This window comes from Cyprinodon variegatus, unplaced genomic scaffold (assembly GCF_000732505.1).
Source record: "Cyprinodon variegatus isolate N-32 unplaced genomic scaffold, C_variegatus-1.0 Scaffold83, whole genome shotgun sequence".
NCBI classification, from domain to species: Eukaryota; Metazoa; Chordata; class Actinopteri; order Cyprinodontiformes; family Cyprinodontidae; genus Cyprinodon; species Cyprinodon variegatus.
The window spans coordinates 296,964-315,110 of NW_015150536.1; the positions used below are offsets into that span (position 1 = coordinate 296,964).

The 18,147-nt window shown below is 36.8% G+C and overlaps 1 protein-coding gene across 1 annotated transcript in view; it reads left to right on the forward strand.

Moving 5' to 3' along the window:
- The window catches only part of tnr (tenascin R), a 240,956-nt gene that overhangs the window by 192,352 nt on the left and 30,457 nt on the right, over positions 1–18,147 (forward strand). The window contains exons 22-23 of the mRNA XM_015373217.1: positions 3,027–3,146; positions 6,463–6,606. Of these exons, the coding sequence (XP_015228703.1) occupies positions 3,027–3,146; positions 6,463–6,606 (264 nt within the window). The remainder of the gene's footprint in view (positions 1–3,026; positions 3,147–6,462; positions 6,607–18,147) is intronic.

Here is an 18,147-nt window from a genome sequence, read left to right on the forward strand (position 1 = left end):
TTGCTCACATCCAATTATTGGTAGGGACAATTAGGTCAGTTCAAAATTTTGGTAGGGACATGTCCCTATGGTCCCTATGCAAACCTACGCCCATGAGTCCTAGACAGCTCAAACTTTTGATCTGAAGATGTAAGAAAAAAAGAAAATATTGAGATTGTGATGTGAGATCAAGGTAAAAAACATTTTCTGACCTGACACAGCAGAGCACTTAATTTCCCACCCAGGATCCTATATCTACTATTTAGTAGAAAAACAAATGCTTTCCTAAATTGTTTTTGTGATACTATTGAATTTTTTTTTTTTTTTACCTAAATAGACTCCTTAAGTTGCCCCTCTAGGATGACTATAAGACAAAAAAAATCCATGTGGCTGAATGTGATTACTTTGATACTCTACAACCCTGTATATTTCTGCAGTCAGTGATTAATTTGTGACCATAAGTTGAAGCAAGGACACATTAAGTCAATTTAGACTATAAATCAAAGTATATAAGCCGGTCCTAACCCTGTTCTTTGTTTGCTGTATAAAAGGTTTATGTGGAGGTACTTTAAAAGCTTGTAGCTCCATTTCTGCTTTTGAAGCATTCAGCTCAAGCAGAGGTTACTGGCTGCCCTCCGAAATGTCAGCATAGCTCAGAAAAAAAGCACTCTTTAACATCGCCCTGCAGGGTTTCCTAAAATACAGCATATGTAATAGAACTGTAGAAAAAAGAGCTGTTTTATTTTTTCATTTGAGGCAAAATAATCCTAATGTGTTTTTCCCAAATAATATGTCTCAGCTGAAAGTTGTAGTGGTTTAAACCATCTTTTTGTGTCTTTAGTTATGTAGAGTGTGATGTGTAGTGAACTACCCTAATTAATATTTAGATAAAGACTACACAAACACACCTGTTTAATTCCTTTACCCTAGAGCTATTGTATACATTTTTTCATTGAACGTTTTAGTTTGTAGCTCAAGTAACAAGGTCAGAACTTAAGCAAATATTGCATCAATTAAGTGTCAACAGTTTATTTACACTTCTTGTGTTTGAACGTTATCACCTTGTTGCAACCTATCTAGAGGAGGCTCATGATCGTAAATGTATGAGTCATTCCAGTGTCAGCAGAGATCCAATGACTACAACAATTGTAAGTTAGGTATAAAATTAACCAAATGACAAGAACTAACTTCCATTACTAAATAAACTAGAGAAACCTATTGCCAACATAAGCAGCAGCTCACTCCTTCACTGCAAAAAATCTAAATCTTTTTAGTCATTTTGTCTTAAAATAAGTGCATTTGTTCTTGGATTGAGGAGGTAAAAGAAACATTTTGCCAATGGAACAAGACAATTTACACTTAATATAAGAAAACACAATTTCATTGTCTTATTTCAAGTGCATATCATCTAATTATCTTATTTTAAGAGTAAAATTACTCATTCCATTGGCAAACTATCTCATTTACCTACTTAAATTAAGGGTGAATACACTTAATTTAAGAAATCATCACATTATTTACAGTTTACTTTCAACAACAGTAACGGAAATAATTTGTGGACATTTGGGATGTGCAAAGAAAAAGAGATGACAAGCAGTCTGCGTCTTTGTCCTTAAACGCATTTGTCTACAATCTTTGGGAACCATCAGGAAACTGCCCATGCACACTCAGATTTGCATTTAGAAAGGAAAAAAAGAACAAAATCTCAAGACTAGTAACAACCTGACCAAGTTGAATTCCTTTTTTTCCATTTGTGAAATATGCATGTAATCATTTCTTTTTAACTTATGTGTATGATGTGACCCCATTTTAGTCGGTGTGGACTAGCTTATGAAACAACAACAAAAAATCAATGTGATCATCATCATCATCATCATCATCATCATCATCATCATCACATTTTTCTCTTTCAGACTTATATGTAGACTCAATTTTATTTATCCCCTGGGATCACTCCCTCAGGGGAATTCTGGCTCCAGTAGCTTATATAGAGTACAAAGAGTTAAAGCAAAATGCCATTAAAGATAAAAATACAACAGACAACATAAAAAGAGTGTATACAGTATAGTACCAAAAAGGAGCATAAAAAAAGAAAAAAGTAGTAACGTCCTGGAATACGTTTCCCTTAGACATTCAACACACTGGCTGACCATCCTATGCTGAAAGGTTAATGCAAGTGATAACAATATCTATTACAGTAGCTGTATTATTTAAAACACAGGGCCCTCTCCACAGATAATACTGCCACTGCTTGGATTCAGGATGTAGAAATCAGAGCACCTCTGTAGCTTAAGATTAGGGAAAATCGGGGTATGGCTGCTACACTCTTGCAAATCTTATGTTTCTTATCAGTACTATTGTTAAATTGTATATTTTCATAGCAGCAGGACTTTTTTCAACAACACAAAAGATGCAAAGCTCATTCCGTAAATTGACTTGGGAAGCTTACACTAAATTTTCTTAGATATTTCTGTAATTTTAAGTAATAAAGGTAATACGCTTAAGTGTGGTAATGGCTCCAGTTGTATTTTGCTTTAATAAGGGTATTATCAATCATATGATAGAGGCAGAACTTTGGGTCTCACTCATAATTCCACATCAGCCCCCCTCACTCTCTGTCGTGCCAAAATAACCTGGCAGTGGAGAAATTGGGGTTGAAACACTGGGGTTAAAGGTATAATTAAATTCAAACTCAATTTTGGCATGTCCAAGAATGTGATAGTTAAATTATAAAGAGGCCAGGGAAACTGTTGGCCCTAGAGAATATTTGAGTTTTTATACATTATATCATATTTGCTTTTCAATGAGTTTCTTTTGTTGCAGAATTATTTAAAATATATTTTCATTCAGCTGGGGTTTTGACTGGAGGTTCATGCATTGCAATAAATAATAGGTATATCAGTGTGAGTTAATATCTATGTCATTGCCAGCATTTTTTCATGATAATCATTTTTGCAAAATGTCTTTTATTCCAGAATTATTACCATTGACTTTTCAACCATTAAACAGTGCAACGTTTTAATATACAGTTGTTTCTTTATGCATAGCCATGGATATGCCTGCAGAGTTGACAGCCCTCAATATTACTCCACAAGGAGCCCTGCTGAGGTGGAATCCTCCCCTTTCCAGTGTGGACAACTACGTGCTGACCATCACACATAACCAGTGTGAGTTGTCTTTCTATTGCTATTATTCATTTGTTGTTTATCACACACTTAAATATGGGAATCACTAACAATAAAATGCCATATTTTTTCTTCCTTTGTCTCTTATATGAAAATATGAACTCTTCAAGAGGTTTTAAACATCAAGGATATTATTTGCGTAGCTATTTAAGTGCAAAAGAATAGTGTGAATACTCAGTTGTAGTTGACTTTTTGATTACTTTCAAATTATGTAGTTATAGTTAGATGTTTTATGTATTTAGTTTTTAAAAGGAGCATTTGTTTTAGTCTGTATAGGCATCTAATTAACAAAATGAAAGTAAGTATTAAGTATAACAAGGATGTTATAAGTAAGTTGCCTTTTTTTTCTTCTTCTTCCTTATTTGTTTATTTGTATTTCTTAATTATAAGTCCCTATTCATTACTTTACCAAATCAGTGTTATGAATATGCAGCAAAATAAACTATTATTCACACTGTATCACATGGTCTATATTACAGCCATGACTCCCAAGTAACATGTCTTTCCTATCCATTTTAATTGTCAGCAATAGCTAATCTTTCCCTTGTGGTGTTTCTGTCATACAGACTCTACAAGCTTTCGAAGCAACAATTTAATTAGGTAAAGAAAGCAACTGAAATGCTTTAGTGATACTTCAATTAAAGCTCAGCTAACTTAACCACTTGTTCCTGACCCAATACTTAAGCTGCAGTCTCATTAGTAAACTCAAGTCTTGCTCCTGCAGAGGATAGCTTTGTGCAAAGCAGTTTGCTAGGGTGCTTGACAGTGGTTAACATGTTTACTCTTTCAATATGGCTTATTTAAAAACTCAGTGTATAGTATATTTCCATGTGAAAGTAGTTGAGCTTTATTACTGACAAAACTTTCAGAATACTCCACCTTTATGAAGTTGGTGACTTGCTCTGAAGTTTATACATTTCAGTGACTAATGTTTCAGCTAAGCACAAATACTGGGAAAGCTTCAAGTATCTCTAGCTGCAGATGAGCTCAGGCAGATCCAAATACACAGATGGACTGAGGAAGAGGTTAATCTTTCAATGCCAGTGTCTTTGCATAGAATGAAATAAAATTGAAAGTATGATTCATCCTTATTAACTCAATAATGTTAAAGCAGTGAACACAAAAATAGGCAATGATTTTTAAATCTTGGCCTTGCAAAACAAGGCTGCATATTGCATGCCAAAATCATGGTCCATAGAACCCCATGTGTGGTACTGGGGTACCAGTCATTTAATTATGTCTTAATCAACCTAGATACATAGTTTAATTTTGTTTTAATGAGCCCTGTACAAGCAATGTAGTTTTTAAAGACCCTGAACTTGGGATGCAATTCTTGTCTTCATTGTCTGAGATCCCGATCAAGATATTTAATGATGCAATGCCAGGATATTTTTGAACCAATGCTGCGATGTGAAAGCAAAAACAGCAGATGTTATTTAAAAACTAACACAACACAAAGGGTGCAAATATGTAACACATGCTTTTCAGTTCATCTCTAAATGTTATAGATTTTCTGTAGAAGTAGCTGCAGAAAAAAATTAATTGCTAAACATTTATAATCGTCATTACACGACTCAGTAGAAATATGAATTACAGTGTTGTTTGGTACAATACAACCAGAATATATCAGATACAGAGATAGTACGTGTCAGCTGAACAGCTATTTGTAAACAAGTGCCAACAGGGATTTGGAAAAGTGCAATGCAAGGTATTGACAGATGCACTTCAATGTTAATCCAAACCATGTCAATGAATGAATACCGTGCTGAGTATTGCACTGCATTACAAATCAGATTTGTATTGGCAAGAACACCTACATAAAATCCATAACAGCATGGCTTGATTTAGAAGCCAGAATTCTGTCTGTGATTCATTGCTTTCTTTGTCACATTTAGGAACTTCCATTATATGAATTAATGTATTTGTTTTAAAGGAAAAGAGGTTATTATATTTTTATTGGCTCTGGTACAATCAGTATATTGTACTGTAAAATGTTCAACATTACATTTCTTTCTTTGACAAGTCTCTCGTTTATCAAATGCCTTATAATCATCATCAATCATTGCGAAATAATTTTACCTATTTTTTTTTTTATAGACTCTTAAAGAAAACAGTGGATATTAAGTTGTCAATTATCTCAGTTCATTCAAAACATTTTTGAGTTGTAATGGAGAGAGACTTAAGAACTGCTGGGGATCAGCCGTTAGATTAGATGAGGATTGCTTTTCCAGTTCTGTGTATTAGGTAATTACAGAGTGGACAGCCATGATTTAGATATAAACAGGCTCATAATTTGCCTCATATTGCACAGTTGCTCCCAAAAGGATTCTTCATCCAAGAGCATAAATGGAATGTAAATCCACTGAAACTGAAAAACTATGCAAATGCTGGTCAAATCCGCAATTTTCCATGCTTCTGGGACTGCTGTGTTCCATTGCAAAGTATTCATGCTCTTTTCATAGTCTGACAATCATATTTTCAGTGGAACAACAATTATACCTAAACTCTTCTCCTGTTTTCAAAGACCAGAAAACTGTGATACATGGATATTAATTCCCTTGTGAGTCACTAAATTAAAACCCTACAAAAACAACTAAAGAAATTACCTAATTAGTAAAATGAGTATAATCGGTCCTGATTTATAATTATAAATTGTGCTCTTCTCATATAGAACAGTCTCAGAAAGGCCAAAAGCACATCAGAAAAAATTCCATGGATAAAATTCCGAAGAGGTATGAACTAATGCAGGGAAAATAGAAAACATGTGGAAGTAGGCGTTCTGATTAAATAATATACTAATAAACATTTTTCTTGCAAACGAGAATGCAATTCATGGTGGGAATCTAATACTGTGCATGACACTGATCAAACAATCCCATCTGTGTCCAGTTGTGGTGGCAGCATTATGTGCTGGAGATTTGCCAGTGAATATGAGTGGATCTAAATACTGAACAATGCTGAAAACAAAATTTTCGAGGCTGACATGAGACTGTGGTGGAGGTTAACCCCAACGTGGAAATATCCTACTGTAAATATCAAAAGAGAGTAAAAATAAAATAGACTGTTCTAATGCATAAATAGGCCTTGGCAAAAACTAAAATTTCCTGACTTTTGCTGACTGCAAGTCAACCAAAATCATTTGACCTCATTAGAAATGCCCTGTCAGAATCCGTACAAAATGTTCGGCAAAATGTTATTATGCTAAATTCTCTATTATTTTCCTTCAATTTAAAAGTGTTCATGGAATGCTGATGGTTAAATGATTAACAGGTACATGTTGGTTGTGTTGTTTTTGCAGTGACAGCAGACACTTTCCTGGTTGAAGGAAGCAAGCATGAGCACCAGCTGTCCAACCTCAAACCAAGCACCACCTACTCTGTGGCCCTGTATGCCACCAAAGGACCCCTCACAAGTGGCACTGTCATCACCAATCTTCAAACACGTATGTGCTTGTTTCCTTTAGCTGGTCTCTACACAGTGATCAGCATACTGTCTCTATGGTTAGCAGTGGTGCCTCACAGTAGGATGCCCTCTCAGCCTGATTGAGTCCACTCTGTTGAATTAAGATGTTTTACACTGTGTCTGCACTCATTCTCAGAGGGCGAATAATTTAATTCCCAGAATTGTTTACATGAATGAAGAATTTCTTTTAGGACATCCATGTATCTTTTTTTTTCTTGCCTTTAAGGTCAGTGAGTCTTTTGCTTGGTAACGATTAATTATATTGAAGATAGATGATTATTATACACAATGGATGAAATGTTTCTAACTCATATTTATATACACTTTTGTGGTATTTATTGTATGAACAGAGAATAACTTCTAACTAGCTATGTGAGGTAGTTTGGTCGAGGATCAATCAGCTGAACCAAAAAAAAAAACCGCTTCAGCCACCAGTTCCAGTTTCTCTGTTGTCTTTTATTCAGCATTTCACTCTGAAAAAACCTTCCTGAACTTCCAAGAGCTCAGTGCTTATATAACCAAGTAGCAACACACCTGCACTTCAGTGGACCAAGCCTCAATTAAACAGGTAGAAAAAAAAACTAAGTCTAAACATAGAAACAAGAAAGAAATTCATCTCATTTACAAACTCATCTACATAAAGAAAGAGTCTGCAAAATAAACAATATGATACAAGTTAACTCAAAAAGTTACTTTAAAGAAAAACAAACAAAGCATAACTCCAAAGGAAACCCTCTAAATGGTAGAGCCCAGTAAGGTAATGGATGACATTATCTAGTCAATTTAGTAGGAAATACTTAGACAAACAATGGTGAGTAAAAAGGAAAACAAATACCATGAATAACAAAATAAAAAATTTCATCCAATAATCCAGAAGTAATAGCTTTAACCTAAACACAAATAGATGGAAACTGCAACATAATGCTAACTCAAACAAACCCCGAGATAGTAAGTGAAGCAAAGTTGCAAACTAATGTTTAAATTTAAGCATTATGAATCAGAAGAAAGAATAAGGGGCAAGTGGTAAATCACATGCTAGATAAAGTAGAAGGAAATAAAAGTCTATTGTGATAAATTAAGTTTATGAATAATAATAATTTTTCAATTTTTCTGACAACTATCAGGCTTTTAGACATGGCAGCTAGGGATGTAACAGTACTCATACTGAAAATACCCTGTACAGCCTGTTAGTACATCCTGCACATACTGTAGTTCTACCCTAAAACATGTAGAAGGGTAATATAATTAACTTATTTGGCAAGCCAATGTTATGTTGCTCAACTTTAAAAAAATGACAACAAAATAAAACATTTTGGCAGCCAATAGCCATTTTGAACATTGTGGTTTCTCATGCAGCTACAAAGGAAAAAAAGGTAGAATGAACCAAATCTACAACGTATGCCTGCTTGTACTACTCTAAAAAAAATCAGCAAAGGCTCCAATCAGATCTATTCTTTCTGTTTTTTTTAGGTTTACTTAAAAAAATCAATATAAATTCAGATAGCTGTAACAAATTATGAAGCAAAAACAGGAATGAAAAATATATTAGTAAAATAAAATAAAATAACCTGTATGGAACTGTAACTATATATATATATATATATCTTAACATCACTTTTTTTCTCACCAGTGTTTTTTTTTCCCATCACAATGTTTTTATCACTGCTGCTTACCTTTATCAAGGATGCACTTTAAAGAATGAAAAATTCTAGAGAGCTGTACTTAACAAAATTTCTTTTTGTATTCACTTGTGTGTACAAAATGACAAAATAAAATCTGTCTAAGTCTAAATGTCTAAGTCTAAACTCTACCAACACTGAGCAGGATATACACTAAGGTGTCTACCTCCACCCACTCACTGTCTATACCTGCCCATTCTTGTACGGTTGCAGAGGGTTGGTGCCTTTCTCCAGCAATTTTTTATTCTTTTTAAGCGAGAAGTGGGTTGCACCTTGATTAGCTACGTTGCATCCTGATCTCAATCAGAAAAAAGTGGTCTGAAATCAAAACAACATTCATTAATTACAAATGATTATCTATCCATCAATAGTCTGTTATGAAACCTTGTTTGAAAATATCTCCTGCTTTTTAGCTGATTTCTATCTGCTGTACAAGAAATTGGAAATAGAAGGGTTGCTGTTTACTCTTCCACATCCCTGTGATCCATTTTCTAATCCAGTCAGCAGAGTGACAGGATTCTCCCACATGATATCAATGGAGATGCCACTTGTTATCTGGATCTCAGCCAACAGGCAGCATGAACATGTATCTCTTCTCTCTATGTCAAATAATTCTGTTGCAACTGAATTGTTTCCTGATGAATGATAGGAGACAAAAAATGTATTTCCAACAGATTGGGTGTTGGTTTGTTGCTTCCACTTGGGACCGTGGTTTAATATAACAACAGAAAGTGGAAGGCCACTTGCTTGATGGACTCATGAGAGGCTTCCATGTCAATGAAAAGGAGGTAAATACAAAAAGAGCAAAAGAATATGCTCCAGGGATGCCTGTGGCAAGTTTTCTAGATTAAATTTAGGTTTTGATTCGATGTGTTTTGGCTAACCACATTTCTATTATCTTTGCTATTTGGGGTTTGCTGAGAATAACATTTTGGAGAGTTTGTAGAGAGAAGCAAATGAGCAAAAAACAAAAAATGACCCACCAATGTAGCCGGCAGACAAGTAGGTGAGGCTAAAATGATGCAGTTAAGAAAATTAGCAATAGAGTAAGCTGGACACAGGAGAGGATTTGCAGCAGAGTGATTGGTCAGAGTAACAAGATCATGTTGGAAAGGTGGCCTTGGGTCTTTCAGCTAACAGCTCTCCTATACTCACTTTGCTTGGATGGATTCCTTCCAGGTTCTAAAGCTTCCTTAAAAACTTTGGGTTGCTCCAATTTCATTTAGCTATATGTACATGGTTGGTTGTCCTATAAGTCTTTCTGATAACCTATGATGGGCTAGGGATTTTTACCACCTGTACCCCACCTCTTGCCAAAGACAGCCTTAAGCGAGTCTTATCAAGAATTATTTAGTTTTATCCTTTAGAATAAAGGACAAACTGATGATATTCTCTTTATAAACCACATCCTGAAAGCCTTCTTATCAACTAAGGGCCTCCACCATCAGCCATTTTATAACCAAACTATTTTGCTCTAAGATGGGATTGGAAAGGATATTCTGTTTAATCTGATAAGAAACTGACAAGCTAAAGATCACAAATACTTTACAGAAGATGCTGACTTCCTGATAGTAAAGAATTACAATAGTTCAGCCTTGAAGTAACAAATGCACAGACTAGTTTCTCAGCATCACCCCTGGACAGGATGTTTCTAATTTTTGCAAAATTGCGCAGATAAAAGAAGGAAATTCTAGAAACCTCTTTGATATGGGATTTAAATGACAGGTCCTGATCAAAAACAACACCAAGATGTTTTACTTTATAATCTGAAATCAGTTTAATCACATCCAAATTAAGTGACTGACTAATCAGCTTCTTTTTCAAAGACTATAACTTCTGTTTTTTTCTGCATTCGGGAGCAGAAAGTTAAGAGTCATTCAGGCTTTTATGTCTTCAAGACATGCCTGTAATCTATGTAATGGGTTAGCTTCATCTGGATTTATTGACAGATATAGCCGATTATCATTAGCATAATGAAATTAATCCCATGCTTTCTAATAGTTCTACCAATTGGGAGCATATATATACAGTATATATAGCAAAAAGAATTGGTCCTAGCACTGATCCCTGTGGTAATCCACAGGTAGCCCTTGTGCATGAGGAAGATTTTTCATTGACGTGAACAAACTGAAATCAATCACACAGATAAGACATAAACCAGTCTAGTGCTGCTCCTTTAATCTACAAGTACAGATACAAGTCCATTATCTGAGGCCATGAGAATATCATTAACCACTTTCACCAGAGCTGTTTCAGTGCTATGATGAACTCTTAAGCCAGACTGAAACTCTTCATAAGTTCATTATGGTGTAAAAGACCAAAGCCATAGCTGAAACTAATAATAACTAAACTGAAACTAAGCCTTTTCAAAAAAAAAAAAAAAAAAAACTAAATTAGCTAACAAATACTAAAAATGGATTAAACAAAAATAGAATTATAAATAAGAAGTCAAAACTAAAATAAAAAAGATATTTATTTCAAAACTATTTTAAATCTTGGCTTAGTTAGAGAGCTCAGACTAACATTGTTTCTTAGTCATTGTCGTCTGATGCACTTTGGAGTTCAAGATATGTAATACTATTCAATAGCCTAAATTTTCATGCAATATTTGTGATTAATTAAAGGAAAACCATCTAAAATCAACCTTCTGTTCTTATAGCCACTGTGTTGTATACAAAACATTTTTGCAGATCCTGTATGTCCCGTTCTGCCGAGTTTCACCCTGTTAAAGTTGGAGTTTCTTGTAAATCCACAAACCTCTTAGCCACAGCTGAAAGTGGTTTTGTTGTCTGGCCTATGCCCTAAGAGCTCAGCATAGAGTAAGACGACAGGCATGCCTCCCCAAAAGCTGATATTTAAACTCTAAGAGTGGAAAATAGCAGATATTACTGCAGGTGTCTTTATAAGTCTTTTCACTGGAGTAGAAGGACTTTTTCTTTCTGATGTTTCTCAGTCTGCTCATTGAGAAGTTATTGGTCTGGTGATAAAGCTGTTAAAATCCTTGCTTAGGGCAGCTTAGCACAGGCCTCCCTGATAGAAGTTCACTAAGTGTTAAAAGCTGATGGTGCAGATGCCCGATTTTACAATTTTTGTCAAAATATGCATTTCTGACAAGATGGCTGTTTTTTAGCTTACATATTTTTCTGATCTTTTCAAGCTGGTCACATTTTAGTGTTCACATTTAGCATTTGGCCTAGTATTGCTTAGAATCTTTTTTTCTTTTGGGTTCACATCAGTTTATTAAATACACCCTTGATGATGTGAAAAAAAGCTGTCTAATAAACCCCATAGCATCTATTGTTTAAATCATACAAATGTTGGAGATATCATCAGAGTTTGTCATTCTAGATACCAGAATAAAGCAGGAATAATTGTCGCCCAATGAAAATAATATTGGGGACATTGTGTTTTTTATTTCTATTTTCACCTTTTCTTTGTGGAATTTGGTATTTAGTGTTAAGAAACTCAGCCAATCAGTGCTTAGCTGCAACTTAAGTGGGATTCTACCTAAAGATCAGAGTTAACATTTTACCTTATACTTGTCCATTTGCATTCAGCTCATTATTATTGTGATCCATCCAGTTCTACAGAAGGTGGCACCTACTACAATAAATATTTCTGCCATATACTGTAACAGAATAGGTATTTTATAAGACGTAGACTAGACTTAGACTTAGACAACAATTATGGTCATATTGTATATACAAAGTGCATACAAAGTGAAAGCTTGTTTTGTGCAGCTCTCATGACATTTCTATTTTCTTCAAGTGCAGCAGTGATCTAATGTAAACAGTACAGGAGAAAAAAAAATGGTGCAAAGACACACTGATATGGAAGTTCAGAGCAATAAATATATATGGTGCAAATATGCAGTATTTTGGTTTGGTGTTATCCATGTGATGACGAGACTATGAAATGATTTAGAGTTTTTTCAACATTTAAGCAGTCTGATGGCGGTTGGGAGGAAGCTGTTTCAAGATCTGCTGGACTTGCATTGAATGCTGCAAAGCCTCTTCCCAGAGGGCAGCAGGGAGAACAGTCCATGGTGGGGGTGTCAGGGGTCATTGATAATGTTACAGGCTCAGGACATGCAGCGCTGGGATTAAATGTCTTTTATGGAGGGAAGAGAAGCGCCCATGATCTTCTCTGCAGTTCTCACTACTCTTCTCACCTTCTTCCAATCTGCGTTGCTGCAGCCTCCACACAGCAAAGTGAGACTGCTGGTCAGAATGCTCTCTATTGTGCTTCTGTGGAAGGTTGTGAGGATAGGTGGGGGCAGGTGGGCTCTCATCATCCTCTGCAGGAAGCACATACGCTTTGTGCCCTTTTGACCAGTGAGGTGGTGTTTACAGTCCAAGTGAGGTTGTCTGTGATGTGCACCCCCAGGAATTTGGTGCTGCTGACCACCTCTACAGCTGAGCTGTGGATGAGCAGTGGAAAGTGGTTAGGCCGGTTCTTCCTGAAGTCAACGATGATCTCTTTTGTTTTCTCCACATTCAGGATCAGGTTGTTGTCTCTGCTCCAGTCCACCAGCTGCTCCACGTCCTCTCTGTAGTCTTGCTCTGTCATCTCTGATGAGGCCCACCACCGTGGTGTCGTCTGCAAACTTCATAATGTGATTTGTGGTGAACCTGGGGACGCAGTCATGTGTCATCAGAGAGAACGGCAGGGGGCTTAGGACGCAGCCCTGCGGGAAGCCTGTGCTTAGGGTGATGACATCAGAGGCGTTCTGTGTGACCCGAACTGACTGTGGTCTGTTTGTGAGGAAGTCTAACAGCTAATTGCAAAGGGGTGTAGTGACACCCAGCTGTTCCAGTTTTCCTATCAGTTGCTGTGGGATGATGGTGTTTGACTGCTGGCACTATGGATTGGTCCACCGAGGTGTTAAAAATGTCTGTGAGGACACCAGCCAGCTGACCTGCACACTCCTTGTACACCCACCTAGGTATGTTATCAGGGTCTGGGGCCTTTCTTGGGTTGACTCTCCTGAGAGTTCTCCTCACTTCAGCCATGTCAAGGTTGAGTGCCTCCTACCCCTGGTGTGGAATGGCTTTCACACCTGGAGTGCTGTTTAGTGCCCCAAACCTTGTTTGTCCAATTAGGAAGTCAGTGTTTGCTGCATCTACCGGGGGGAGGGTGTGTTGTAGTCTGTGATCGCCCGTATGCCTTGCCACATCCTCCTGGTGTTGCGTCCGTTTTGGAAAAGATTCTGGATTTTCTAGCTGTGGTTCTGCTTCGCTGATCTGATGGCACTGTTCAAGTTGGCACACACTGTCCTAAGTGCCTCTTTTTCATCAAACTTGAAAACTGAGTTCCGTGCTTTTAGCAATTTCTGAACTCTCCCATTTATCAAGGGTCATTGGTTTGCTCTGATGGCGATGTTCTTTGTGATGCTGATGTCTTCAATGCATTTGCTGATTTAGGCTGACACAGTCATGGTATACTCATCCATATTTAGTTTGTTGTCATACTTTGCTGCAGCTTTGAACATATTCCAGTTTGGGCATTCAAAACAATCTTGAAGTTTTTCCATGGCCCTTTCAGACCATACTCTGATTATTTTGTCTGTCGGTTTACCCTCATTAACTGGGGCTGGGACAGAGAGGGTGATCTCATGACCCGAGGTGGGGGCGGGAAGCTGCTCAGAATACATCTTTGGTGTTAGAGTAAACCAGGTCTAGTGTTTTCACCCTGAGTTGCAAAGTCCACATGTTGGTACAAATGAGGGAGCACACTCTTTAAGTTAGCCTGGTTAAAATCCCCAGTAACGATGAAAACGGCCTCTAAGTGCAGATTGAAAATCAGAGATGAAAATCAGAGCCTGATGTGAATCTCATTGGCCTCTTTTGTATTAGGGATGGGGGGCACGTAAATAGCAATAATGCTAACCACACTGAACTCTCTGGGCAGATAGAACGGTCTGCAGTTAACAGTCAGAAACTTGATATCTGGAGAGCAGCAGCTGGCGACCGGTCTAGCATTTTTACACTAGCTGTTGTTGATGTAAACACAAGGCCCACCACCACAAGTCTTACAGTTGAGTTCTTTGTTTCTATTGGCGTGGTATTGCGTTAGCCGCTCTAAGCTAATATCATTGTCCTGTATAGATGAATGAAGCCAAGACTCAATCAGAATGATGGCGCAGCAGTTACTAATCTCCTTATTTGAAGAGAGTTTGAGATGGAGATGATCTATGTTGTTATCCAGTGGGCGGACATTGATGTAACAGTGGTCTGTGGGGATTCCTTCTTAGCTTCGCCGTTAGCCCCCCTATGCTGCCTCGCTTGCTCCGTCTGGCACATCCCTTCCTCCGGCCTGACCTGCTCAGCTCACCCACTGTTATGTTTACATCCGTCCGTACCACTCCGCAGCTTTTTAAAAGTCAAGTGTGGCTGTACTTAAAGCATTTTATGACTAGCTCCACCACCTACGACTCCAGGCGGTCGTAGGTGCGGGGTCGAAGCCTGGTTTGTAGCGTTCTGAACAGCATATTTTGTGGAATTGTTGAAAGTTGTATCTGGTCACTACCGCCAGGCCCCGCCATGGTCATAGCATGGCGGTGCAATGATATGATCAATTATAGGATATTATAATAGATGGGCCATGATATTATCTATTAAGTTACATATATTCTCCTAGTTTATGTTTATATACAAACCCTACTGTGTTATATTTTTCTTTTTTTTTTCCCAGGTCACACCTTGTTGTTTGTTGCTATAGGTAATATTCTGACATGACACACAAAACAAAATGAACAAAGGGGATAAAAGCTTTATACTGCAGGTCTAGCAAGGTTACAGGTGATAAGTGCAACACTTTTTAGGCTTCAATTACTTGCACAAGTGAGTTCTGAAAAATTACTTGCTGGGTGCAGTCAATGTAATCATCATATTTAAATCATGATGATTGCAAGAGCACATACTTTAGTTTATCTGTAACATGCAGAAGGGCCATAAAAGAACTTGACCATTTTATTTTCATCGCTGTAATTAATGAGTTATTTTATTTAAGTAAACGAGGAGTGCAAATTAATATTATATACATAAACTCATACCTTTAAAAGTACTGAGATTCCACTTCTAAACCAATATCTTTGTTGATCGTATATTGATGCAGCAATTTGCTGGACATGGAGCCATTTTCCCATCTGCAGCTTTATATTTGTGTTCATTTTCCTCCCCTAGAATTGTTTGCATGTGTTAATAGATTATCCGATGTTGCCAAACCTATTCATCTCACTTTCATTGTTAGAATCTCATGCTTGAATAAGAGATTTTCAGTGCTGCCAGAAACTGAGCGGACACCTGCTCACCTGCACTCTGCACAAAAGTTTCATTAGAGGCAAATGAAATAGAGGTGGCAGACTTAATTGGAGAAATATAAGGAGGGAAGAATAAAGATTGTTGTCCACATAATGCAAACCATCTGTGTTCATCAAAATGAGGTTTTATGAGAATAATATATGGGAAATTTTCCTCTTGGCCACATCAGACCAGAAACAAACTAAGATGAAAGGATCACTTGTGAAAGTCAGTGACAGCTATTTGGGAGGCAACAAATTTACCAAGCTGCAGTGTCAGACAGAGCTCATAAGTTTCATAGAAGTGTAGTTCCGTAATACCCACTGCCCTTCACCATAAAAGCTAAAATAAAATTAAATGGTCAATCTTAAAGAATTAGATATTTTAAGAAATTCTAAGTTTTAATTTTTTCCATGATCATTAACTATTTTCATCTCTAAACACATTTTGTTAGATTCACTAAGGGGAAAATGACTTTAAACTCAAAAGTTGGGGACCCCTAGGTTAGGATTAGGTAGTGTTTATGTGCACAGCACAGCTTTTAAATGTCTCAATTTGTTTTACCCAATGTGTGTGTGATAGTTGGACGTACGACAGTAAATGTTTGCTAATAAAAATGTTGATGCAGATAAACCCTTAAGATTTTCAAAGTTATTACTTATAGATTATGTTGGAAGCACAGGACTGAAAAAGGGTAAATAAAAGAGGAAATTAGAGATTATAAAAGAAAGAAAGATTAATCTTTCCTTATAAATATGTTGTTGGAGAGTGATAGACAAACTTTAGCACATACTGCAGGATGTTGTTATCTAAAACCTATCGCACCAAAACGCCTTTTGTTTTCCCTTTCTCACTTAATCTGTATACAGTTTTCACAGATGCCTTTTATTTTAGTCAAGGGAAAATTACTTTGCATCCAAATGGAAGTTATCAGCTCTGGTTCACTCTTTTAATTAGAAAGCTGTCATTGATTGCACTAGTTGTTTGTGTACCCACCTCAGTTCTTAATTCACCAACAAGCGTGGCGTCGATGGTGTAAACTCACTTTGTATTTATACTGTGTAATGAGGCCTACCGGTTTGATTTCGGGTCAGTTGTTAAACTAAATTTGAATTGGTTAGTTCCTTCAGAAGAGGTAAATAGCCATAAAATCCACCTTAGCTGCTTTACAAAGGGAAAAAGATGATAACAGCAAAGATCTAATGCTATGTTGTTTACTGAAGGCATAGGCAGCAATGTTTAATATTTTAATGTCTTAATTTTTCACAGCTGCATTTTTTTTTCAGAGCAGACAAATTTTATCATTTCATTTGTGTTAACCCACAACCCAACCCCACCGCCTCCTCACACTGTGCACTTTTTGGTGACTTGCTGATGATGTACCCTAGAGTCATGATGTAACTCCAGGAAACAAATTTTCTGGGTAGTAGGTCATTATATTTTATTTTTTCTTCACTAAAGTGCAGTTACAGCATGTCAGTGCAACTGCCGCTGTGCTGGTGGATCTCATGTCAACTCAATAATAGTGATGTAAAAAGGGGAAATTGACAGGAGGCTGCTTTTTAATGTGGTTTAAGTACCAACAAAGGTCCTATAATCCTATCTTGTTCAAAAATGTAAAGTGACAAAAATTCTACATGTATAATGTGATGTAACCTGCAGTAAAACTTTGGAGGGTTCTCTGATTAACTGCTCAGATGCTCCTGAAGCTTTGATTTGTCTCATAGGTGGCCTGCGACAGTTTATACAGGTTCCTGTTGGGTTTAAAGTTTACTGAAATGGAGATTTTGACCTCTAACCTGCCACTGGAAAAATAGGAATAGGTCTGCACATCACAAACTGGGAAAAAGAGCGAACTGTATGTAAAGTATATCTGAGAAAAGAGTAATTTTCATTGCACTACAAAGTTTAAGTGCAAGTTCAAGTTTTAAATAAACTGTGGAATGCTCTAAATGACAGTTTATGCGGTTTTAATACAATACACTTTGTTTATTGCTGATCAGGATCTTGTTATTTGTGTCATCCAATACACTGCATGCTTAAAGTAAGCAAATAACTACCTATGCAGACATGCTACGTAAGCACAAAATACTATTTCATAGACACGAAGTACTTATTAGTGGTACTAGCATTGGTATAATGTATAAAGTGCAGCGGTGCAGGATTCAGAGAAGAGGTGGGTCAGGTTGCCTCACCTTGCCCTTGAATAACTGCCTGACTCATCAACACTCCCCAGTGGAGCAGCTGTTTAGCCAGATAGAGATTAAGGAATGGAGAAGAGAGAGATATAACAGGGTTTCCGCAGGTCATTAAAAATCATTAAAAGTCATTAAATTATTATTTTTTAATTAAGGCCTTAATTGGCATTAACATTCATTAAATGTGATTATAGTGGCATTTAAAATGCATTATTTGAAAAAAAAAAAAAAAAGACGTTTATGAAAACATAAAGATATCTGCGTGTTTGCGCAGAAGTGCTTCCGGTTGATCATAAAGCCGTATGTTTTGAAAAGAAGCTCGAGGTGGAGAAAAAGCTAGAGA